We start from the raw sequence: 27,216 nt of genomic DNA, 5'->3' as shown, positions 1-27,216 counted from the left end.
TCGTCCCTAATTGGTCAAGTAATTATTTTGTAAAAAGAAAAATTCCTTTACCTTTCATTTTGTTGTTTTGTAAACCTTAAATATCTCTTTTTTGTATTGTCTGTACTGATGTCCAAGGTTATACACATCATCATCAACATGTATATTGTTTCCATATAACTTCTCTCTCAATAATAACATCATATAAACAATTTATACTTTTTGTTCCTGTCTGATAAACATATAACTATATTCACTAGAACATGAATAACAACTGTCTGAGTTAGTATTCCTGCAAGCAATGCTAACCACATGTTTAGCTCACTTCATTCTACCTCCATGTAACCTTGCTAGTCATAATATAATGTCAGCAACAAGTTAAATACAAAACAATACATTGTTGTAAACCATTTTCATACTTAGACAATTTTTTGAGTACCAAAAAGCTAAGTATCTTTATTTTTGAGGTTTACTACAAGCATGTACTTCACGTGTTGCCATTGATGACAACATTTACATATCTACATATAGCGAATTGTCAACAAAATATTCACAAGCTCTCTTTTCACAATTAATCAAACATCTGGTGTTGATTAGTCATTAAAATAGTAAGGCTTCTATTTGTTGTGATAGGAGCATGTTCTTCTAAGTTATCCTCATTGTTTGGTAGATCAATGGTTGCAATCTTCTCCTTACATCATGCTTTCCATCATGAATAGGTGGACTCAAATTTTCCCTAACATCATCATTATGACCTACAGTTGCAACCTTCATCCCCCTAAAAAGCCCTTGGAATTCACTTTCACTATCCTCATCCTCATCAGAAGAACCCTTCTCTTCTCTCCTATTATCTTGTCCCCCATTATCATTTGGTCTTCCCTGTGCAGTCATGACATTATTTTCACCTTGACCTGAAATAAATTTCATCTCCATTGCTTTCATCTTTGTTTCCATGTTCTTCTCCCTTTGCTCCTTTGAAGCCATGCCCACGTCTTCATTTTTATTCCTCTTCGCTTCTTCTTTCTCCCATGTAGATTCACCACAACTTTATTCTTCTTCTTCTCCACTCTTTCATTACCTCCCTTACCTTCTTTCTCTATGCCAACCACCTTTCCCTAGACTTTCTTAAAGATTCTATACAAACTCTCTTCATGTTCATCCTTAAACCTAACAACATTCTCATCCATAATCTTATTCCTAATCATACCAAACCTAGACTCAATAACCCTAATATTATTATAGAGTTGATTGCCATATAATATCCATCCCGATCCTTCCTAACAACATCATATAAAACACCCCAATTTTTAGGCAAGCCATTACATTTTCTATAAAATGACAGAATTGTCCTTAGAAAAGCACATTCATCCTTAACATTCCAATCATGCAACTTTTTTTTCAAGGTTTACTCACCTCTTTTTCTTAGGGGTCTCTTGGCTGCTTCCTTGAAGAAGAGGGTTTTGATTGGCTTGAAATGGATGTGCCTTTTCTAGTAAAGAAGGATGAGACATTACAGAAGAATTCATTATTGCAAAGGATAAAATATACACATTAAACAAACTAGCAGACACAAAAAAATTAATAGGAGAATTTTTTTTGAAAGAGACTTAGGATGTTATACATGGTTTTCTTAAGTGAAAGATGAAAATTTGGTAATGATGATTAATGAAGATTTTAATCTAGTCTACATTAGGTACATCTTAATGTAGTCAAAAGAACAATGACACAATTAATACAATTAACAAAGGAATGCATAGTTGAATTAGACACTCCCAAGCCACCCTACTCTTCTATAATTAATTTTTGAATTATATATATTTTTTTTCTTTTTTTTTTTAACTTAATAAATGTATATTCTAAATTTTCTATCACTAAAATTTGTACTATTTATAAATAATGATTTAAAAATAAATAAAAATAAAATATTTCTAAAATAAATTAATGTATTAATGTTATATATATATATATATATATATAACATTATTGATATTATATTGATATTAAAGAGAGAGATTACAATATTTGAGGTATGGCCATATACCTTACAACTGTAAATCTACTAGTCCCAAGGCCATACATTTTTCATTACAAAATATTGTAGAGGATTAACACCTAGCCAAAAACATGGACCACTCAAACCAAATAAAAACACCAGAGATGAAAGAAAAAGGTGCCCACATGCTAATGCTATTGTCTCCACCATTTTCCTATAGCTAATCCTTAAACCATCAAGCTGCCTTCTTGCATGTGAATGTTGTCATAGAGTGATCGTTTAGTACAAAAATCCCCTGCCTAACCTGACAACGCTTACTACAGTTATCCCCCACCTCTTCAAGCAATGAGGCATCCATCCAAACACCCTTTGCCAAGGATACAACACCCTCTTGTTGGTTCTTCTTTACAAGTTGATGACATAGTGGCTGCCCTAAAGCAAGCGTGCTCTTGCGCGATGTAACCTTCATGAAGCCTTGCTTGCTCTCAGTTGACACCCAAATTCTCCTGAGTAGAAAATCTACAATCTTTCTCCAACCCTGCTCTGCTTTTGGGACATGCACTCCTTGTGGATTTGCAAGGGACCACACTACTAGTGGTTGAGCATATGATTCCCCACCACCAATCAATCTCCAAGGCTCTCTCCCATCTCTATGCCCACTCCCAAGACAACTCATTCAATTATATCTTCCAACCCAAATAGTCATTGTGTGTCAACACAAGATGCAACTACATGATGAACTTCCTCCTTCATTTTGCCCATCATTAGTGTTGGTGCCAAAAAATAGAAATGACACATCTAGGTTTGATTGCCACTTCCAATATGCATTGAGGTACTTCAGCCCAAACATCTGTGGACTCCCTCTAAGAAATCTGGTTCATTAAACACAAATATGTTCTTAAGGCACCAAATAGTGATCTTAGAGCCCAAAGCAATATTTGTGTCCATTTCCATCGCCTTTGATGAAAAACTCTGAAATTTGGCTTGTCTTCTGCCTAAATTTAACTTGCTTGGAACTCTCTGAAAACAAGCATACGTCAAGGTGTTGAGAAATGATTTCACACGCTAACACACATAGAGGATTGAGATCTCTGCATGCCATAAAAGAATAAATGCCACCGGGCATAGGAGTCATGATGTCTTCCCTAAGAAATTGACAAAGATATAAGATTATTATTTATAAATTTGGCCAAAGCATAAAATTTTCTCTTTTTAATCTAATACAAGGAGTCTAAGCTCCTCAAATATTTCATTTTGAGTTCCCATAGCTGCATTTGCGCCCATGTTAGCCAACATGTCTGCCACCCTATTTGCTTCTCGGTAGGCATGGAAAACCTTCAAGTCTTCAAATTCCATTAACAATCTTTTAATCTGCTAAATATGTTTATCAAGGTGCCAAGCATCCAACTTCCCTTTCTTAATGTTGTTAATGATTATCTCTAAGTCCCCTTCCAAATGAACTCTTGTAATGCCAATTTAGCTCCTAAAACAAGAGCCTCTTTTGTTGCACAACATTCAGCCACATTATTTGTGCCATCATGCAAATGTTTTGCCACAAAGGCAAGAGTGTTGCCCTTGTAATCTCTTGCTACACAACCACACCCTGAGACCCCCTGGTTCCCCTAGCCACCTCGTCAATGCTAATTTTTGTAAGAATTTGCCTTAGGAAAAAATTCACCCAAGACCAAGAAGCACAATAACTAACACAAAATAGACCAACAGAGTATGATCAGAATAACAATATGATAATGTTGTTTGTTGACATTGGATTTTCTTCTGTCTTCAGATAGTTATCATTATGGGATCCTTCACTAAGGGGGGGATTTCATCGAGGGATTCTCTATTGTATATGAAAGATGTATGTCATCTTAGGGGGGGGTCTTGATTACTCCATCCATTCATGCATCTTTCTTTATTGTACTTTTCTCTCTTTTTGGGGGAGGGTTTTTCCCATGAGGTTTTCCCTCTTTCCCCATTTGTAGAGAGATTGCATTGCATTGTGTGTTTTGTATTTGTACATGGGTAGCTAACATGGCCTAGTAGCCAGGACCCATTTTTCATTTCATCATAGATTTTGTGAGCTTAAGTGCATTCCCCTAAGTTGCACTTAAGGGAGGGGGGGGGGGGGGGGGGGGGGTGGAGTGTTAGTGTAAATAATTATTATTTACAGTTTACATAAGTTTACATAGGATAAATGCATTATTTTATTATTTCTTAGGTTAGACACTTAGGAGTTTGCGTACTCATATGAGTTGTCATGTTGACAACACTGGAGTAAGCAACTCTAATTAAGCACATGGTGTCTACAACACTGGAGTTTGCATAATTAACTGAGTTGTCATGTTGACAACACAGTTATTTGCACTCTTATTTTAGCACATGGTGTCTACAACATAATTCTATGTGCTACACCTTTGTAGGCTTATCCTCTCTTCATCACACTAACTCCTCTGCTTAATGGAGGATAATCCACTCTTGGTGGACATGTGCCTAGTTGTAAGACTTATCAGTGTGCTGACTCCTAGTCAGTCTAGAGGCCTTTATATACAGGCACTCTTAGTGTACTTTCATCCAATATCCAATATCTAAGAACATTATTCATTCTCATATCATTATTCTGATCATACTTTATTGGTCTTTTGTGCTAGTTATTGTGCTTATTGGTCTTGGGTGAATTTTGCCCTAAGGAAAATTCTTACAATTTTAACCCATCCTTCCTCTGGTGGTGTCCATCAAACCTTTACACTTTTTTGAATAGGATTAACCCTACCAAGCCCATGAATGAGCCAATTAATGTATTAATGTTATACATATTATTTAATATTATATATTTTTAAAAATATAATAAAATAATATTATATATATTATTATATACAAATATATTTACTTAAAACTTTTTTTTTTTTAATCTTTTAAAACTTAATTTTTTAATAAATAATAATTCTTAAGTAAAATATTAAATATTTTAATGTATATATGTATATATATGTACTTAATATCATATTTTGTTAAATTATAAGAATACAAATATTTCTTTATTTTTGATAAATTTAGCCTTTTTTTAATAGGGGAGATATGAAGTGTACATTTGAGTGTACTCATAATTGCTTAAAAAAACACATAAAATATGTTGTATTGACAATCATTAGATTATTAAAATCTACAAAATTGGAAATTAGAATAGAAAATAGGAATGAGAAGTTGCAATTCTAATCTTGTTTGGTTCACTTGGAATTTGATTAGGAATATGTTAACCCCTTGTTTGGTTCATACTTAGGAGGCACTTGCATTTTAGTGCTCTGTGAGAAAAAAAATGAGTTGGCAAGGGCAGACTCAGAGGTCTCTACCTTTGCTTCAGATACCAAGACTAGGCGGTCAGACCGTAATATATAATGCAAACTTCAAAATCTAAACTGGTCAGAATGTTGGAAGATTTGAATCTCTGTGTATGATTCCCGATGAATGGAAATATGTCAAACCTTCCCTTATGTCTTTTGCAATCTTTATACATGATGTCCAGTGCAGAAGCTTCACATTTCCTTCCATGAATATCATGTCTACACATAGAAACTGAAGATGTTTACCAATAGCTTAAGAAATGCATTAAGTTTGAAAAAGCCCACATAAATAAACTACAAATGCCCAAAAGAAACTAGTGTTTCAGTATTAAAAAGATTGACAGATGAACAAAGTAGAGAAACAAAAGGTTTAGAGAATAAGGAATACCTAACTAACATTTCAAGCATCATAGAAAATAAGTTAATATGGGGAAGAATTGGTTTGGTTTATTGACCATGAATGAGAGAGAAGAGGCCACATGTGTTGATCAATCGATGCAAAAAAACTTTGCTAACCTTGGTCCAATGTCAATCAAGAATAGATGTAATGAATCTAAGGTGGAGTCATCGATGACTGTGGCTTCTTCTCTACCAAATGACTGATAAACAAGGTGGCTTTCATCTTTGACATAGAAGTGGGCTATGATAGAAACTAGATCAAGGTGCCCCAAATTTCTAAGCATAAATACATTTTTCTCCTATTCATTCCTATTCATGGTGTTACACTTCTTCACCCTCTTTACAACCACTGTCACTCTACCCTTATTTCTCCCTTAACCCTTCTTGCATAACCATAGATCCAAAATTATAATACAATCTCGAAAAGTTAGATTGGGAAGAGGAATGAGCTATTCCAATAACATGTATTTTTTGAAATGGACATATGTTCATTTTAGGAGCAAAATGGGAATATGTCTTCCTATTCTCAATTTCAATTTGGCACACCAAAGAAAGAATACAAACCATATTCTAATTTTCTCTTCTTACTCTATTTGTATCCCATCAACGAAACATAGCCTTTTGACCCTTTTAAGCAACAATACAAAACATGAATATAACAAGACTTTAATATTTATATAAGACCTAAAATACACAAAATATCATCATGTCTCATATGCTATGCATTTAAGAGCTGATGCGAGGAGATAACTCATAAAACCAAATGGGGCAGAGGTAATCCAACCACAACTATTTACTTCTTTATTACAAGTGTATTTGAGCTCGGATGTTGTTTCGGCTGGGGTCCCATGGGCAGGGGCTTCCTTAGAAATAGAGCCATGACTGCCGAGATTTTTTAAGAATGTTTAAACGACAATGGTCTCATGAACTTTTAATTGTATTTCATTCTCACAGTTTTAGCTCCTCAATTTAAGTGATGTGTAATTGATTAAATATTTTTTAAAAATAAAATTTAAAATTTGTTTCTAAAATTTTGGTTTTAGTGAGGAATTTTTTTATAAATTGTTGACATGTGGCTAAAATTTCTCCTAAGCTAGTGGGGCTATTTCTAGCCCCATCCCATTTAGGCTGGGGTCCCATGGGCACCCACTTCCTTATAAATAGAGTGGGTGCCATTGAGATTTTTTAGGAACATTTAAAAGGAAGTAGTCCCATGAAACTTATATGGCATTCGACTTAAAAAGTTTAGCTCCTACATTTAAGAAAGTTGGTGGTCCCATGAATAAAACTTATGAAAGATTAAATAAACAAAACTTTATTTCTTTTCAAATTGTTTTTGGGGGACTGTTTTGGTGGAAAAAAGATGAGCAAATTGCTGACACGTGGTAAAATTTTCTCTTAAGCTTTTCCAGTCCCATCCATTTTTTACTCACTCAAAATAAAACATCTAAAAAGTAGGAGCTATTATCTTTTAAGAAAATATTCCAATTAAAGCTGTAACCCCCTCAAAAAAATTCATGGGACCTCTTGTTCCTTAAATATAGAGCCCAAGTCCCCTCCATGGAACCCTTGCCTTATACCCGCTCTAATTCAGTGGCCTAAAAAGGAGAGGCTCTTATTTTGGAGGAAAAGATTCCAAATTATCCTCAACCCTCCAAAATTTTCTCATGAGACTTCTTCCACCTAAAAAATAGAGCAATAGTCCCTCCCATGGGACCCCTACCTTACCCATGTCTCGATGCCGCTGCTTATGGACAATTTATGCTTAAAATTAAGCATCTGCATTCCCATGGAATTTTTAAGTTTAGAGGAAAGGATAAATTAGAATATTTTCCTAAAATAATAGAGCAACTACTGCTTAAAATCTTAAGATAAACTTTGAAAAAAAGGTGGGGCTGAAAATAAGTAGTCATTGCTTATTGGAAAAATGCCAAATGTCTTCACCTCATTTATTCTTCTTCTTTTTTATTTGCCTAAAATTTCTCTTCTAATATTTATTCACAATAATATCCCACAAACCTTCATTTAACAATGATGCTTAAAAACACAAGCAACACATTTTGGTTCCACGGGGCCATCAACTCCACAAATTAATGCTAAAAATATGGAGAGCAACTGCTAGTTAAAATAAGCCTAACAATTGCATGGGGACCTGCCCTTAGGCTGGGGTCCCATGGGCACCTGCTTCCGTAAAATTAGAGTGGGTGCTGCTGAGATTTTTTATGCATATTTAAAAAGGGAAGCGGTCCTATGGATTTATATGTGAATCTGTTTTAAAAATTAGCTCCTAAATTCAAGGAAGATTGTGTCATGAATTTTGAAAATGAGAAATTATATTTCTTCATAAATTTGTTTAGTGGGAAAATGTTGTTGACAAATAGCATAAATCTTCACTAAGTCGGTGGGGCTAAATCGAGCCCCACACTCAAATTGAGAAGGCTAAGCATTCAGAGCTCTTATTTTGTGTAAAAATATTCTAAAAAATTTCCATGGAACCACCTGCTCTACAAGCCCCTCCCATGGAACCCCTGCCTAGTAAGTAGATTTTGTGCGTTTGCTTCAATTTGGCAGTGGCCACGGTGTTTTTCCATAAATAGGTCAGACTAGCCATTACAGTTCATTTGAAGAGATGAAATTAAATTAATCACGCGAATCATCACCCGGATGTTTAACGTATTTTTTGAAACGGACAACGACGAAACTACGCAAAATCATGGTTGGAACCGAACATTGCATAAACGATTCACTATCACAAGGAAATCTCAGGTAAATCTCTGACAACTGTTTTTGAGGTTTGCTAATGGAATCTCCATAACTGAAAGGCAGATCTGCATTGGCATTCTCTACTTGTTTATCAATAAGCAAAACAGTTGAACATTTGGGGGCACTTATCCCAGGTAAAGCTCTAAAAAATATCGTAGTTCTGCTAGTGAAATTTCTATAGCAGAAGGTATTCATGCATGTGTGGGACTTCTTTCTCTTTAAAAGAAAGCTGTAAATCTTGTGCGGATTCAAAAGTCTAAATTGAAGTTTCTTTTCAAATCCCTGCAGAATCATGGGTCACAACCATTGGGTCTTCTCCATGTGACATTTGCTCAAGTAGAGAAGCTCCATCCAGCTGAACTGGAGCAATTTCAGTGTTGGCCATCCTCGGTATACCATTTTTCTCCGATTCTGTAACAGGAATAATTTTTATCTCTGGGACTGCAAGTGCATTAAATTCCGGGACAGCCTCTGTTGCTTCAACTTCTGGTACTGCAACTGTAGCTCTAGATTTATCAATTTCACACAATACATCTTTCATGGGAAGTTGTAAATCTTCTGTTGATTCAGAAGTGTCATTCTCAGTTGCTGCAGCAGTATGTTTGTCAACTACTGAGTCTTCTATAGTCAACATTTGGTCATGAAGAGCAGCTTCAGCCTTCTGAACCAGGGCAGGGTTGGTGTTGGTCAAAACCAGTAAATCATTAGGCAATTCCACTGAATCCTCATTTCTGGGTTCTATGACTGGAGAACTTTTTACATGAGACATGAGAACTGTGTCAAAGGTTGAAACTGTTTCTCTGGCTTCTTCCTCTTTAAATGAAACTTCTATATCTCCTATGGATTGAGGAGTCTCAGTCGCAGTTTCCTCTTCAATTGCTGTAGCAAACTGGGGCACAACTATTGAATCAGTTACAGATGAGGTTTGCTCATATAGTGCAATTTCTGCCTGTGTAGCCAGGGAAGGCACAGTGTTGGCCGCTTCCACTAATTTGTTATTCTCAGATTCCATAGCCGGAGAATTGCTTCGATCTGCCCCTACATCTATGTCAAAGGCCGCAACTGCTTCTGATGTTGTATCTTCTGGAATCAAAACCATAGATTCGTATTTATCAATTTCATGTGAGCTCACGGCATCATTCTCTTCAGCATCTGGAATTTGAACCTGTAGACTTGGTTTATCAGATTCGTGCAAGTTTGAGGCTTCTGAATCTTTTGTTGATTCAGGAATCTCATTTGATGTTTCTTTCTCAGTCTCTGAAGAAATATACTTCACAACCATTGAGTCTACACAAACATTTTGCTCGAACAGAGTAGCTCCATCCTGCTGAACCAGTGCAGTCTTGGTGTTGTTCATTTCTAGTAAATCATTATTCTTTGATTCTATGACAGGAATAAAGATTTTATCCGGCACCGAAATACTTTCAAATGGGGCTGCTTCTGATGCTTCAAATTCTGGAGCTGGAACTGTAATATTGGATTTATCAACTTCACACAATCTTTCTTCCCTGTTGAGTGAAATGTGCAAATCTCTTGTTGATTCAGGATTCTCAGTCACAGTTTCCTTCTCAGTTGCTGCAGCAATATGTGACCCAACTACTGGATTTTCTATAGATTTTGTTTGCTCGTGTAGAATAGCATCAATATTCTGAGCTAGGGCAGGCTTAGTGTTGGTAGCAATCTGTAAATCGCCAGTTAGTTCCAGTGGATCATCATTCCTGGTTTTTATAACTGGAGAACTTTTCTGAAAACTCGTGGCTTCTGTATCAAAGGTACAAAATGCTTCTCTTGCTTCTACTTCTGGAATGGAACCTACAAGATCAGATTTATTAATATCATATGACGTCGAGGCCTCTTTCTCTTCAAATGAAAGCTTCAAATCTCCCATTGATTGAGGAGTCTCACTTGCAATTTCCTTTTTGATTGCTGTATCAATTTGGGCCGCATTTACTGAGTCATCTATGAATGAGAGTTGTTCATTTAGAGTAGTTTCTGCATGTGCAACCAAAGCAGACAAAGTGCTGGTCATTCCTGCTAATTTCTTATTCTCAGTTTCCATATCTGGAGAACCGCCCAGATCTGCCCCTGCATCGATGTTGAAGGTTGAGGCTGCTTCTGATATAGATTTTGGTGTTTCAAACATAAGTTCAGATTCATCAATCATATGTGTGCTCGAGGTATCTTCCTCTTCAACATCTGTAATTTGAGCCTGTAGACTTGATTTACCAGATTCATGTAAGCTTGGGGCTTCTACATCTTTAATTGCAGTCTGAATATCTCTTGTTGATTCGGGAATCTCACTTGATGTTTCCTTTCCAACCTCTGCAGTAATATAGGTTACAACCATTGAATCTTCTATGCAAGACATTTGCTCAGACAAAGGGGTTTCATCCCGCTGAACTAAGCCAGTCTCTGTATCTGTCATTTCTGATAAATCATTATTCTTTGATTCTTTAACAGGAACACTAATTTTTTCTGTCACTGCGACCATTTCAAATGGGACTGTCTCGGATGGTGCAACTTCTGGAACAGAAACTACAATACTGGATGTATCAATTTTACACACGACTTCTTCTTGTCTGAGCGAAGGCTGTAAATTTCCTGTTGATTCAGTATTTTTGGTCACAGTTTTCTTCTCAGTCATTACATCAATATGTGTTTCAACTATTGGCTCTTCTGTATATGACATTTGCTCTTGTAGAGTAGCTTCAGCCTGCTGAACCAGCGCAGGTGCAGTTTTGTTCAGAACCTGGTGATCATTAATCAATTCCAGCGGATCGTCATTCCTGGTTTCTATACCTGGAGAACTTTCCTTGTGAGTCTTGGCATCTGTATCAAAGCTTGGCACTCCTGCTGCTTCTGCTTCCGGAATCAGAGCCAGAAGATTAGATTTATCAGTATTACATGAGTTTGAAGCTTCGTTCTCTTCAAATGGTGCATCTCCCATTGATTGTGGAGTCTCTCTTGCAGTTTCTTCTTCAATTCCTGAAGCAAATGTGGTCACAACTATTGAATCATCTAGATTTGAAGTTTGCTCATTCAGAGTAATTTTTGCCTGTGTAACCAGGGGAGGCACGGTGTTTGCCACTCCCACTAATTTGTTATTCTGAGTCTCCATAGCTGGACAACTGTCCCGATCTGCCTCTGCACTTATGTCAAAGTTTGACACTGCTCCTAGTTTTGCATCTTCTGGAATCAGAACTATAAGCTTTGATGAGCTTGTGGCATCTTCCTCTTCAACTTTTTTCAATTGAACCATTTGACTAAATCTGCCAGATTCGTGCAAGCTTGACTTTTCTTCCTCATCCACGGGAATCTGTAAATATCTTGTTGATTCAGGAATTTCATTTGAACTGCCCTTCCCCATCTCTGCAGGATCGTAGGTTGCAACCATCGAGTCTTCTACACAATATGTTTTCTTGAACAGAGTAGCTCCATCCTGCTGAGTAAGGGCAGTCTCCATGTTGGTCATTTCTAGTAAATCACCATTCTTTGAGTTTGATTTTTTAATAGGAATATTAATTTTATCTGATAATGCAGCCATCTCAAATGGGTCTGTCTCTGATGGTTCAATTTCTGCTTTTGAAATTGCAATATTGGATTTATCAGTTTCACACATGCCTTCTTCCTGTTCAAGTGAAAGTTGTAAGTCTCCTGTTGATTCAGGATCTACAGTTACAGTTTCCTTCTCAGTCTCTGCAGCATCACGTCTCTCAAAAACTGACTCTTCTATGGGTGACATTTGCTTACGTACAGTATCTTCATTCTGCTTAACAAGGGTAGGCTCAGTGTTGGTCATTGGCAGGCAATCATCAATCAATTCCAGTGGATCATTGTTTGTGGTTTCTTTAACTGAAGACCTTTCGTTGTTAGTCTCGGCTTCTGTGTTAAAGGCTGAAACTGCTTCTGGAATGAGAACTGCAAGATTGGATTTATCAATATCATATGGGCTCGAGGCTTCTTTTTTTTCAAACAAAAGCTGCAAATCTTCCACTGATTGAAGAATCTCACTTGCAGTTCCTTCTTGAATCTGTGAAGCAACTTCAGTTACAGCTATTGGATCATTTATAGATGAGATTTGTTCATTTAGATTAGCATCTGCCTCTGCAACCAGGGCAGGCACAGCTTTTGTCACTTCCACTGATTTGTTATTCTCAGTTCCCATATCTGAAGCTATGTTGTGATCTGCCTTAGCAAACATGGCAAAGGTTGACTCTGCTTCTATTTTTGTGTCTTCTGGAATAGGAACTGTTTGACTTGATTCATCAGATTCGTGCAAGCTTGAGATTCGTTTCTCACCAACTGGAAGATCCAAATCTCTTGTTGAGTAAGAAGTCTCACTTGAAGCCTTCTTCCCAATCCCCTCAGAAACATGGGTTACAACCATTGAGTCTTCTACACTTGAAATTTTCTCTAGTAGAGTAGTCTTGATGTTGCTCTTTCCTAGTAAATCATTATTCTCTGATTGTCCAACATGAATAGTGGTTTTATCTGTTGAAATCATTTCAAAGGCTGAGGCTGGCTCTAATGCTTTAACTTCGGGGATTGGAAATGTTATATTGGATTCATCAGTTTCACACAACCTTTCTTCTTGTTTGAGTAGAAGTTGTAAATCTCTAGTTGATCCAGGAGCCTCACTCACAGTTTCCTTCTCAGTCCCTGTAGCATCATGTGTCTCAACCAATGACACTTCTATAACTGGCATTTGCTCATGTGGATTACCTTCAGTATGTTGAACCAGTGCCACCTGAGTGTTGGTCAGAACCAGTAAATCATCTTTCAATTCCAGTGTATTATCATTCATGATTTTTATTAGAGGAGAACATTCCCTGTGAGTCATGGCATCAGTGTCAAATGACAAAACTGCTTCTGTCGGTTTTACTTCTGGAATTGGAACCTCAAGATTGGATTTACCAATATCATATGAGTGTGAAGTTTTTTCATCTTTGACCGAAAGCTGTACATTACCCATTGATTGAGTCTCCCTTTCGGTTTCCTCTTCAATATCTGCAGAAACTTGTGTCTTAGTCATTGAATCATCTATAGACGAGGTTTGCTCATTTAGAGTAGCTTCTGTCTGTAGAACAGAGACACACATAGTGCTGATCATTCCAACTAATATATCCTTGTCATTTTCCACAACTGGAGAATCATTCTGATCTGACCCTGCAGCTATGTGAATGGTTGACATGACTCCTAATGTTGTATCTTCTGGAATCTGAACAGTAAGTCTGGATTTATCATTTTCTGGAATTGGAACCATTTGAGCAGATGCGTTCAAGCTTGAGGTTGCTTCTTTTTCTTCAACTGAAATATCTAAGTCTCTTGTTGAGGCAGCAATCTTGCTTGAAGTGTCCTTCCCAATCTCTGCAGAAATATCAGTCAGAACAATTGAGTGTTCTACACATGATATTTGGTCTAAGTGAGTAGCCATATCTTGTTGAATCAGGGTAGTCTCAGGGTTGCTAATTTCTATTATTTTGTTATTCTCCAATTCACCATGAGGAATGATCACCTTGTCTGTCACTGCAATCATTTCCATTGCTGGGGCTGCCTCTAACACTTCAACTACTGGAGGTGGAGCTGTAGTATTCTGAACAATAAATCTGGATTTATCATTTTCTGGACTTGGAACCATTTGAGCAGATGTGTTCAAGCTTGAGGCTGCTTCTTTTTCTTCAACTGAAATCTCTAAGTCTCTTGTTGAGGCAGCAACTTTGCTTGAAGTGTCCTTCCCAATCTCTGCAGAAATATCGGTCACAACAATTGAGTCTTCTACACATGATATTTGGTCTAAGTGAGTAGCCATATCTTGGTGAATCAGGGTAGTCTCAGTGTTGCTAATTTCTATTAATTTGTTATTCTCCAATTCACCATCAGGAATGATCATACTGTCTGTCACTGCAATCATTTCCATGGGTGGGGTTGCCTCTAACACTTCAACTACTGGAGGTGGAGCTGTAGTATTAAATCTGTTGATTTCACACAAACTTTCTTCATGTCCGAATGAAAATTGTAAATCTTTAATTGATCCAGGCGTTGCCCTCACAGTTTCTTCTGCAGTTCCTGTAGCATTATGTGTTTCAACCAATGACTCTTCTAGAGATGGCATTTGCTCATCTAGAGTAGATTTGGCTTGCTGAATCAGGCCAGTCTCAGTGTTGGTCAGAAGCAGTAAATCATCAGTCAATTCCAGTGTACCATCATTCCTGGTTTCTATAATAGGAGAACCTTTCTCATGAGTCATGGCATCTGTGTGAAAGGCTGAAACTGCTTCTTTTGCTTCTACTTCTGGAGTTGGCACCTCAAGATTGGATTTTACAATATCATATGATTCTGAGGTTTCTCCTTCTTCAAAAGAAAGTTGTAGATTTTCCATTGATGGAAGAGGCTCATATACAATTTGCTCTTCAATTCCCGCAGCAACTTGTGTCTCAATCACAGATTCATCTGTATATGGGGTTTTCTCGTTTACAGCAGTCTCTGTCTGTGCAACAAGGATAGGAACAGTCTTGATAACCCCCACTAATTTTTTATTCTCATTTTGAATAGCTAAAGAATCATTCCGCTCTGTCTCTGCAGCTATGTTAATGGTTGAAACTGCTAATATTGTATCATTCTCTTCAACTTCTGGAATTTGAACTATTTGACTTGATTTATCAGATTCATACAAGCTTGAGGCTTTTTTTTCTACAACTGAAAGCTGTAAGTCTTTTGTTGAGTTAGGAACCTCACTTGAAGTGTCCTTCTCAGTGCCTGCAGAAACACTGGTCACAACCATTAAGTCTTCTGCACATATTAGGTCTAAAAGGGCAGCTTTATCTTGGTGAATTGGGGCAATCTTGGTGTTGCTCATTTCTAGTAACTTTTTGTTCTCTGATTCTTCAACAGGACTACTCTTTTTCTCCATCCCTGAAATCATTTTAAAGGCCGAGTCTGCCTCTAATGCTTCAACTTCTGGGTTTGGAACTGTAATATTAAATTTATCAATTTCACACAAACTTTCTTCCTGCTTGAATGGAGGTTTTAAATCTCTAGCTGATCTAGGAGTCTCCCTCATAGTTTCCTTCTTTGTCACTGTAGCATCATGTGTCTCAACCACCAAATTTTCTATCCATGGTATTTGCTCATTTGGAGCAGCTTCAGTCTGCGGAATCAGGGGAGGCTGAGTGTTGTTCAGAAGCAGTGAATCATCTGTCAATTCCAGTGTATCATCATTCTTGATTTCTATAATGGGGGAACTTTTCTCATGAGTCATGGCACACATGTCAATGGCTGAAACTGCTTCTGCTACTTCCACTTCCAGAATTGGAACTGCAGCATTGGATTTATAATTGTCATATGAGTGTGAGTAACTTTTCTCTGCAAACAAAGGCTGTATATATCCCATCAATTGCGGAGTCTCACTCACAGTTTCCTCTTCAATTCCTGCAGCAACTTGTGTTGCAAGTACTGTGTCATCTATAGACAAGGTTTGCTCATTTAGAGTAGTAGTTTCTGTCTGTGCAACAAGTGCAGGCTCAGTGTTGATCACCCCCTCTAAATTGTTGTCCTCAGTATCCATAGATGTAGACTCATCCTGATCTACCTCTGCATCAATGTCAATTGTTGACACTGATTGTAATGTCGTGTCTTCTGGAAACTGAATTACAAGTTCAGATTTATCATTTTCTTGTGAGTTCAAGGGATCTTCCTCTTCAACTTTTGGAATTTGAACCATTTGACTTGATTCGTTAGATTCACAAAAGATTGAGGCTTCTCTCTTTTCAAATGAAGGCTGTAAACCTCTTGTTGAGGCTGAAATCTTACTTGTAGTTTCCTTCTCAATCCCTGCAGATTCATTGGTCACAACCACTGAGTTCTCTACACATGATATTTTGTCCAAAAGGATAGCTGGATCCTGGCGAACCAGGGAATTCTCAGGGTTGCTCCTTTCTAGTAAATCATCAATCTCTGACTCTCCAAAAGGGATAATGATATTGTCTGTCATTGTAGTCATTTCAAGGGCTGGGGCTGCCTCTAATGCATCAACTTTTGATATTGGAGCTGAAATATTGGATTCACCACTTTTACACAAGCTTTCTTTCTGCTCAGATGAAAGTGATAATTCTCTAGATGATTCTGGAAACTGTAACAGAGGCTGTATATATCCCATCAATTGTGGAGTCTCACTCACAGTTTCCTCTTCAATTCCTGCAGCAACTTGTGTTGTAAGTACTGTATCATCTATAGATAAGGTTTGCTCATTTAGAGTAGTAGTTTCTGTCTGTGCAGCAAGTGCAGGCTCAGTGTTGATCACCCCCTCTAAATTGTTGTTCTCAGTATCCATAGATGTAGACTCATCCCAATCTACGTCTGCATCAATGTCAATTGTTGACACTGATTGTAATGTTGTGTCTTCTGGAAACTGAATTACAAGTTCAGATTTATCATTTTCTTGTGAGTTCAAGGTATCTTCCTCTTCAACTTTTGGAATTTGAACCATTTGACTTGATTCGTTAGATTCACAAAAGATTGAGGCTTCTCTCTTTTCAAACGAAGGCTGTAAACCTCTTGTTGAGGCTGAAATCTTACTTGTAGTTTCCTTCCCAATCCCTGCAGATTCATTGGTCACAACCACTGAGTCTTCTACACATGATATTTTGTCCAAAAGGATAGCTGGATCCTGGCGAACCAGGGAATTCTCAGGGTCGCTCCTTTCTATTAAATCATCATTCTCTGACTCTCCAAAAGGGATAATGATATTGTCTGTCATTGCAGTCATTTCAAGGGCTGGGGCTGCCTTTAATGCATCAACTTTTGGAATTGGAGCTGAAATATTGGATTCACCAATTTTACACAAGCTTTCTTTCTGCTCAGATGAAAGTGATAATTCTCTAGATGATTCTGGAATCCCACTCACAGTTTCCTGACTATTTTCTGTAGCATCATATGTCTCAACCTCTTTTATAGATGACATTTGCTCATGTTGAATAGGCCCAGATTGCTGAACCAAGTTAAGCTCAGTGCTTGTTGGAACTAGTAAATCATCAGTAAATCTCAGTGAATCATCATTCCTTGATGCTATAAGTGGAGAACTATCCTCATGAGTCGTGGCAACTGTATGGAAGGTTGGAACTACTTCTGTTTCTTCAATTTCCGTGATTGGCACCACAAGATAAGATTTATTGAAATCAAATGACTTTGAGCCTGTTTTGTCATCAAATGAAAGATCTAATTCTTGCATTGATTGAAAAGTCCCACTTGCAGTTTCCTCATTAATCCCTGTAGCTTGAGCCCCAACGATTGAGTCATCTTTATTTGAGATTTGTGCATTTAGAGTAATTTCTTCCCCTGCAACCTGGACAGGCTCAGTGTTCATCACTCCCATTAATTTGTTATCTCCAGTTTCCATAGCTGGAGAACTGCCCTGATATGCCTCTACAAATGTGTCATCGGCTGAGACTACTTTTGATGTTATATCTTCTGGAATAGATACCATAAGTTTGGATTTCTCAGTTTCTTGTGAGCTCCAGGAATTTTCCTCTTCAGCTTCTGAAGTTCCAAATGTTTGACTTGATTTGTCAGATTCATGAAAGCTTGAGGCTTCTTTTTGTTCAACTGAAGGCTGTAAATCATTTGTTGATTCAAAAGTTCCACTTGAAGTTTCTTCCCCAATCCTTGCAGGAACTTGGGTCAAAACCATTGAATCTTTTAGACATGACATTTCCTCTAATATTGTAGCTTGATCCTGGTGAACTAGGGCAGTCTCAGTGTTGCTCATTTCTATCAGATTGTTATTCTCTGATTTGCCAACAGGAATGACGATATTATCTGTCATTGCAATCATTTCAATTGCTGGAACTGCCTCGAATGCTTCAATTTTAGAAATGGGAACTGAAATATTAGACTTATCTTTCTCGCGCAAGCTTTCTTCCTGTTCAATTGAAAATTTGAAATCTCTAATGGATTCAGGAGTCTCAGTCGCAGTCCCCTTCTTAGTCCCTGTGGCTTCATGTGTCTCACTCTCAACCTCCGACAATTCTATGGTTGATATTTGCTCATGTTGAATAGGTTCGGCTTGCTGAGCCAGTAAATTAGCAGTCACTCCTAGTGAATCATCATTTCTGGTTTCTATAACTGGAGAACTTTCCTCATCGATTGTGACAACCCTGTGAAAGATGGAAACTGCTTCTGTTTGTTCTACTTCAATAATTGAAACTTTGAGACTGGATTTATCATCATATGAGTTTGATGCTTCTTTCTCATCAAATGAAATCTGTAAATCTTCCATTGATTGAGAATTCTCACTTGAACTTTCCTCTTCAATCCCTGCAGCAACCTGGGTCACCACAATTGAGTCATCTGTAGCTGATTTTTGATCAATTAGAGTGACTTCTGCCTGTGCAACCAGAGCAGACACAGTGTTGGTCACTCCCACTAAATTGTTAGTCCCAGTTTTCATAGTTGGAGAATCTTCCTTATTTACCTCAGCTCTTATGCCAAAGGTTGAGTCTGCTTCTGATGCTGTATCTTCTGGAATCAGAGATATAAGTTCGAATTTCTCAATTTCTTGTGAGCTCAGGGAAAGTTTCTCTTGAGCATCTGGAATGTGAAACATCTGACTTGATTTGTTAGACTCATGCGAATTTGAAGTTTCTTTGTCGTCAACTGAAAGCTGTAAATCTTTTGTTGATACACGAATGTCACTTGAAGTTTCCTTCCCAATCTCTGCAGATACTTCGGGCAGGACTATGGAATTTTCTGTACACGATATTTGCTGGAATAGAGTTGCTCTGTCCTGCTGAACCAGGGCAGTCTTGTTATTGGTTATTGGCAGTAAATTATCATTTTCTGATTGAACAACAGGAGTAATGAATTTGTGGGTCATTGTATCAATTTCAGAGGCTTCGTCTGCCTCCAAGTCTTCAACTTCTGAAAATGGAATTGTAATAGTAAATTTATCAATTTGACTCGAGGTTTTGTTCTCTTGGCCTGCAAGCTGTAAGTCTTTTGTGGATTCAAGGGTTTCACTAGCAGTTTCCTTCCCAATTCCTGTAGATACTTGTGTCAAGACCTTTGAGTCTTCTACAGATGACTTTTGCTCAATAAGAGTTGCTCCATTCTGCTGAACTAGGGCAGTCTCAATGTTGTTCATTCTCAGTAAATCAATATTCTCTGATTGTATTCCAGAAACAGTGAAATTGTCTGTCACTGCATCAGTTTGAAAAGCTGTGGCTGCCACTGATTCTTCAACTTCTGAAAGTGGCACTGTAATATTGGACTCATCAATTTCAGACATGCTTTCGTTCTCTCCAATTGAAGGCTGTAAATCTTCTGTTGGTTTAGGAATCTCACTCGCAGTTTCCTTCACATTTGCTGCGGTGTCTTGCATTTCAGCTACTGGAACTTTTATAGAAGACATTTGCTCATCTAGAGTTGCTTCAGTCTTCTGAACCAGGTCAGGTTTAATGTTGGTCGGAACCAGTGAATCATTAGTAGCTGGAGAATCATCACTGCTGGTTTCTGTAGCTGGAGAACTTTCTCCACAAATCATGTCAACAGTGTTGAAGGCTGAAATCGCTTCTGTTGGTTCTAATTTTTGGATTGGAACTGCAAGATTGAATTTATAAATATAATATGAGTTTGAGGCTTCTTCCTCTCTAAATGGAAGCTGTTCATCCCCCCCAGATTGGTGAGTCCCATTTGCAGCTCCCTCATCGATCCCTGTAGTAACCTGGTTCACAACTATTAAGTTATCTGTGGCCGAGGCTTCTTTATCTAGAGCAACTTCTGCCTGTGCAACCAGGGCAGGCACAGTGTTGGTCACTTCCTTTAACTTGTCAATCTCCATTTTCATAGTTGGAGAAGTATCCTTATCTGCCTCTGAACCTATATCAAAGGTTGAGATTATTTCTGATGTATCTTCTGGAATTGGAGCCATAAGTACATATTTATCAGTTTTGTATAAGCTTGAGGCATCTAACTCTTCAGCTTGTGGATTTGGAAACAACTGACTTGATTTGTCAGATTCGTGCAAGCTTGAGGCTTCTTTTTCCTCAGCTGAAATTCGTAAATCTCTTGTTGATTCAAGAGTTTCACATGAAGTTTCCTTCCCATATCCTGCAGAAACTTGGGTCACAACCATCGAGTTCTCTACATTTGACATTTGCTCGAGTAGACTACTTCCATCCTGCTGAGCCAGGGCAGTCTCGGTGTTGGCCATTCCCAGGAAATCATTATTTTCTGATTGTATGTCAGGAATTATGATTTCGTCTGTCACTGTCACAGCTTCAGAGGCCGGGACTGCCTCTGATTCTTTGACTTCTGGAATTGGAAATGTAATATTGGATTTATCAATTTCATGCAAGCTTTCTTCATCTTTGAATTTAAATTCAAAATCTCCAGTTGATTCTGTAGGCTCACTCATGGTTTCGTTCTCAGTCATTGCAGCACTGGCTTTATCTACTACTGTGTCTTGTACAGACAATATCTGCTCATTTTGAATATTGTCAGTATGCCGAACCAGAGCAGGTTTGATATTGGTCAGAACTGGAAGATTATCTGTCAGTCCTACTGAGTCATCACTCCTGGTTTGTTTATCTGGAGTATTTTCGTTCTCAGTTATGGCATCTGTGACAATGGCAGAAACTGATTCTGTTGCTTCTACCTCCAGAGTTGGAACTGCAAGATTGGGTTTATCAATATCATATGAGATTGAATCCTCCTCCTTTTCGAATGAATGTTGTAAATCTCCAGTTGATTCTGCAGTCTCATTTGCAGTTTCCGTTTGAACCTCTGTAGCAGCGTGGGGCACAACAACTGAGTTATCTGTTGATGACATTTGACCATTTAGAGTAACTTCTTCCTGTGGAACCAGGGCAGGTACAGGGTTGGTATCTCCCCCTAATTTTTTATTCCCTGTTTCCCTAGCTAGAGAACCATCCTCATGGGCATCTGCACCTATGTCAGAAGTTGAGACATCCTCTTGAATTGGAATTATGAGTTTGGATTCATCAGTTCCACTTGCGTGTGAGGTGTCTTCCTCGTCAACCTGTAGAATTGGAACTGTAAGATCGGATTTATCAGTTGCATGTGATCTTGAGGCATCTTCCTCTTCAACTCTTGGAATTTTAACCATTAGACTGGATTTTTCATTTCTGTGCAATTTTGAGATTTCTTTCTCTTCAAGTGGGAGTTGTAAATCTCCTGTTGATTGAAGAGTCTCACTTGAAGTTCCCTTTGCAATCTCTGCAGAAACCTGGGTCACAACCTTTGAGTCTTCCACATGTGATATTTGCTTGAGTAGATCATCTCCATCCTGCTGTACCAGGCCAGTCTTGGTGTGAGTCATTCCTAGTGAATCATAATTTTCTAATTCTATGACAGGAAAAGTGTTTTTGTCTGTCATTGCAACTGGGTCAAATTCTGAGGTTGCTTCCGGTGCTTCAACTTCTGTAATTGTGATATCAGGATTGGGTCTGTCTCCTTCACACCAACTTTCTTCCGGGTTAAATGAAAGTTGTAAATTTCTTGTTGATTCTATATTCTCACTTACACTTTCCATTTCTGTCCCTAGAGAAGGATTCCTCCCACCTACTGGGGCTTCTATAGATGATATTTTCTGATCTAGAGTTGCTTCAATCTGGTGATCCAGGCAAGGTGGATTGCTGGTAGGAACTAGTAAATCAGCAGTCAATCTTTGTGAATCATCATTCCTGGTTTCAGTGCTTGGAGAAATTCTTTCACCAGCCATGACACCTGTGTCAAAGGCTGGAACTTTGTATTCTGCTGATTGTGGAATTGGAACAGGAAGATGGGATGTATCAATATAGTATGAATTTGAAGTTTCTTTCTCTTCAAATGGAATTTGTGAAGCTTCCATTGGTTCAAGGGTTTTGCTTGCAGTTTCCTTTTCAATCCCCGAAGCAACACGGGTCACAACTTTTGAGTCATCTGTAGATGAGGTTTGCTCTTTTTCAACAGCTTCTGTCTGTGCAACCAGGTCATCCACAGCGTTGGTCATTACGATTAATTTGTTATTACCTGTTTCAATAACCGGGGAGCTATCCTTATATGTCACTTCGCCTATGTCAAAGGTTTGGGCTGCTCCTGGTGTTGTGTCTTCTGGAAGTGACACGAGTTCAAATTCATCGGTTTCATGTGAGCTTGAGGCATCTTCCTCTTCAGATGGTAGCTGTAAACTTCTTGTTGAATCTAGAATGTCACTTGAAGTCTCTTTCTCAGTCCTTGGAGAAACATGGGTCACAACTATTGCCTCTTCTTCAAATAATATTTTCTGCTGTGAAGCAAGTTCAGCTTGCTGATCTAGTACAGTCGTAGTGTTGGTCATTCCCTGTAACATGTAATTCCCTGATTCTATTACAGGAGAATTATTCTTATCAGTGATTCCACTGGCATAAAAATATGAGATTGCTCCTGTTGCTTCAATGTCCTGATTTTGAACCATAAGGTTGGACTTGTCAGTTTCGTGTGAGCTTGCAACTTCTTCCCTGTTAATTGAAAGCTGTAAATATCTTGCTTTTTCCATAGTGTCACTTTGAATTGCTTCCCCTATTCCTACAGGAAAATGGTTCATGATTACTGCATCTTCTATTGACAATGTTTTCTCATGTTGAGTAGGCTCAACTGGCTGAACCAGGATAGGCCCAGTCTCATTTGCTCCCAGTAAATCATTGTAGCCCCTTTCTATAACCAGAGAACTATCCTTGTCTGCCATTTTACCTGTGTCGAAAGCTGAGATGGCTTTTGATGCTTCAACTTCAGGAATTGGCATGGTAATATTGTATTCATCAGTTTGAAGTGAACTCAAGGTTTCCTGCTCGTCAAATGAAGGCTTTAGATCTCTGGGTGATTCAGTAGTCATATTTGCAGCTTCCTTCACAATCTCTGTAACATAGGTAACAACAAGTGAATCTTTTGTACATAACATTTGTTCATATTGCGTAGCTTTGGTTTGCCTACTGAGGAATGGAACAGTGTTTGGAATTCCCAATAAATCATTATCCCCGGTATCTATAGCAGGATAACTATCCCTTGTCATTGCACCTTGGTTGAAGGTCGAGACTGCCTCTGACTCTTTAGCGTCAGGAACTGGAGACACAGCAACATGGCTTGAAGCTGCTGAATTTTCTTTAGGTGACATTTGTGCGTGTTTAATAGCTTCAGCTTGCTGAGACAGGGCAGTTCCAGTATTATTCATTCTCTCTATATCATCATAGATCTTCACTTGTTGAACTTGGCACTCCTCTGTTTGTCCTATCTTTTTTACTACATAACCATCTTCCTTGTCTGTGAGGATGGGAAGCTCAAGCGTTGGGGAACTTTCATTTGTCCCTTCACCATCTATGCATTCATCTGTTGTAGCACCATCAGTTATAATAGGCATATCACAAAGAACTGGTGAGCTCTCATTGACAGTGGATTCACCATGTTGCATTGGATGAATTGTACTCTCATTTATTTCTTGTAGATCATTGTCTGTTGCCACATTCATGGTCTGAAGCGCTTCTACACTGTCAATACCTGTCTGACTATTCAACTTTATATCTGGAGATTCAAAACTTTCAGTTACAGAATCCTGATCAATTTTATCCATCTCCTCTGATGTCAAATCATCACTTACTATGACCTGATCCAGTGAGATGGATGTACTATTCTGTATTCTTGCTGCATCCTCTTCCTGAGTTGGCATATTTTTATTTACCTCTGGAACATGAACTAACCGATTCTCATCTGAAGATAATCTATTGGCATTCTCTGGTGTGTCCACATTCTGAGCTGCCTTAATCTCAAAATCTAATGCTTGTTTAAAGCCCCCATCATCTTTGTTTATGTATTTAATCTGGTTTATGTTTTTATCTTTCCCCTCTTGTGATATCAGTGCATGTTCTGCAGTTTGAAATTCTAAACTTGAGATGGGATTTTCTGTTCTGTCTCTCGTAGCTGTCTCATCGATACTTGATGTTGAACTAATGCCTGTTGGTTGTATCACTTGAACTTCCATCTCTGTTGGTGATCTGATTGGTCCTTCTTGATCTGTCAAAACAGATAAGTCTCTCTCACGAATTGTTACCTTCCTCACCTCTTCAGTTAATGAAGTTGTATCTATCAAAATCTCTGCATCTGCTTTTGATCTCGTGTGCAGAGCTAGTTCTTTTGCCAACTCCTTGGGATGAGCTTCATCCTCTGTTTGACGCTGCAAGATGGCTACTGATTCTTTTTTAGAAGGGAATTCAATCAGAAGTGAGCTTTTAGATGTTTCACAGCCATCTATGGATGAGATTATCGGTGCTTGTGGAAGGCTATCCTCATCGAGCTTCTTTTCTTCACTTCGAAATGTCTCTGCTTCATCGTTTTCGTTTACCATCCCGCTGTCTATCTTTACTTCTTCAAGTTCTAATTCTTTTTCTGCAGTGCATTTCTTATTTCCATTGTTCATTTCAACTACCGCAGTAATGGTGTGAGACTGTTGAAACAATTCAGGTGCAGTATTACTCATCCCTTGGAAAACATTGTTGTTCCTTATTTCAATATTTTTAGAAGTATTTTCATTTGTTCTTGTACTCCTATCAAATGCTGAGACTTCCATAGCATCTTCAAGAATTGGAGCACTGAGATATGTTTTCTGAGCCGCCTGTGTAAATGAGCCTTCTGGCACAAGGAGTTCATTCTTCATATCTGACATTGATTCTTGAATTGTCTTTTCTGCCAATTGCTGGTATTGATCATCATCAGCTGGCAAATGTTTCGAGGTATTATTAACTGCTACAATTGAATTGTCAGAGTCTTGATTCAAAGAGAGAGTTTGTGTCATCATTACAGCTTCGATATGTTCTGCAGGATAAAGTTGCTGCTGGATTTTCTCTTCACACTTCTCTTCCTCAATATCACCAATCAGAATTTCTTTTTGCTTTTGTTCTCGATCTACAACTGCAATAGAAGAATCTAACTTTGAGGAAGCAGCTAGTTCCTTCTGCCCAACATCAGTCTCAATACGTGTAGTGGCAAGGGTTACAGCAATCTCATTATGAACACTTGATTGTGTTTCATTTGAACTGACTTCATTTTGTTCAACCACATTAGTTATATTCTCAGATAGCTTTGGTTCATTATATATTCCTGGTTCAATATTTGTATCTACTTTTTGATCTTCCTTACTGCCACCACCTGTTTTGTAAATTGATTCAGTCACTTGAACCTCTTGGTAATCCAAAGTCTTTATCATGTTGTGGGGTTCTTTCGATGTTGAATGCTGTTCTAGCATGACATCATTTTGTGGATTTGATATGACTGATTCTTCTTCTGATTGAGTACACACAGTGCTTGGGCTGGCATTTAGCTTGTCTTCATTGGGCCTAACAGGGATGATAATGGGCAAAGCTTGTGAAAGGGTTTTTGAGCTTTCATCAATTTCCAAACTCCCTCTTTTTGGATTTTTTGGATTCCCATTTTCAATTTTATCTTTTTCAAATGTGACAGCATCCTGTGGAAATGTCAATGTTTGGATGCTTGTCGCTTCTTTTACACACATACACTTAGCTTCCTCCTCCATATTACTTTGCAAGCTTGCATTGGACCTTGTATTGACAGAGTCTAATGCAATGTTTAAGGATGTCTGTTTTGTTTTCATTGAATCTGTATTATTGCCATTTTTGGTTTTTGGGAGATCAGAAATCAGCTCCTGTTCTGACAGCCAGGTTAACTCACCATCAGAAACTTTACTGGTCTTGTTGCCACTGTCTGTTATTGGAGTTGTTTCTTTATTGATTGAATCTTCAGTAGGTATTGGTGAAAAGTCCTTTTCCTCAATAGAATGAGAGTTTTCTGCCTTACCATCAGTATGGCTATCTGATTCCCCTGGATTAGATATACTTTCAACTTCCTTAATTTGTTCCTGTTGCAGGATACCGGCATTCACCAATTTCTCTTTTAACTCACATCTATTGGCCACAGTTAAGCTTTCCAAGGAAGCTAACTTAGCCTCAGTAAGGATCTTCTGTTTCAGGTTCGAATTTGTGTCTTTATGTGCTATCTCTTGTGCTGAAGAACTTTGAGAGGTCCCGCAACATTCTGATGTATTGACTTTTTTTGGTGCAAATGGATCTTTTGGACCTATTTGATGTTCAGTTTCTGTGGCCTCTCTCAACTGTATAAGTTGGAGTGCTTTCTGAAGATTTACAATGTAGGATTTTGACATTTGTTGTGTTGACCCCCCTATGGTGAGGCTTTCTTTCATTTGTTCCCTCTCCCATTCATTCATATCTTGCTCCTTGATCACCTGAGTATCACTTTGTAATTGAAGCTGTAGCAAGTCTTGAATTCTTTTATTTACACTTCCAAGTAAACCAGTAGAATGGATCATTTCAATAATTTCTTTGTTTCTGTGTTCTGGATCCTGAGGTGCATTAGTGGACAACTTTTCAAATGTTTGTTGAGCTGCCAAATACTCAGCCAGTAGTGTGTCAGACTTTATCTCAGTTTTTTTATCTGAAAGGCGAGAGTCACTGTCTTGAACATATTCATTGCTTTCAATCAAGGATTCTGAACGTTGGCTTGAACTTGCAGTTGTGCATATCACTGGATGGTCATCTTTTTCTTTGTCCAATTGAGCATTGGCATCAGAAGATGGAGGAACATTTTCAATCACTTCCTCTAAATTATGCCGAGGCACTTCAATTCTTGTTGATATGGTTACTACGTCCTGCCGTTTGACCTGTTATTGATTATAGCCAACATGGAGCA

At 38.1% G+C, this 27,216-nt stretch overlaps 1 protein-coding gene across 1 annotated transcript in view; it reads right to left on the bottom strand.

Annotated features, from left to right (window-relative positions):
- Positions 1 to 8,423: 8,423 nt before the first annotated feature.
- LOC149547393 (uncharacterized) overlaps positions 8,424 to 27,216 on the bottom strand; it is an 81,733-nt gene continuing 62,940 nt past the window's right edge. Inside the window, exon 2 of the mRNA XM_089791626.1 lies at positions 8,424 to 27,187. Within this exon, the coding sequence (XP_089647752.1) occupies positions 8,747 to 27,187 (18,441 nt within the window). The 3' untranslated portion in view covers positions 8,424 to 8,746. The remainder of the gene's footprint in view (positions 27,188 to 27,216) is intronic.

The sequence above is a fragment of the Cupressus sempervirens genome, chromosome 7, assembly GCF_028749045.1.
Source record: "Cupressus sempervirens isolate cs-2001-9-10 chromosome 7, ASM2874904v1, whole genome shotgun sequence".
NCBI lineage: Eukaryota > Viridiplantae > Streptophyta > Pinopsida > Cupressales > Cupressaceae > Cupressus > Cupressus sempervirens.
The sequence above is the reverse complement of the archived record's forward strand: the minus strand, read 5'-3'. Positions and strand labels throughout refer to the sequence as shown.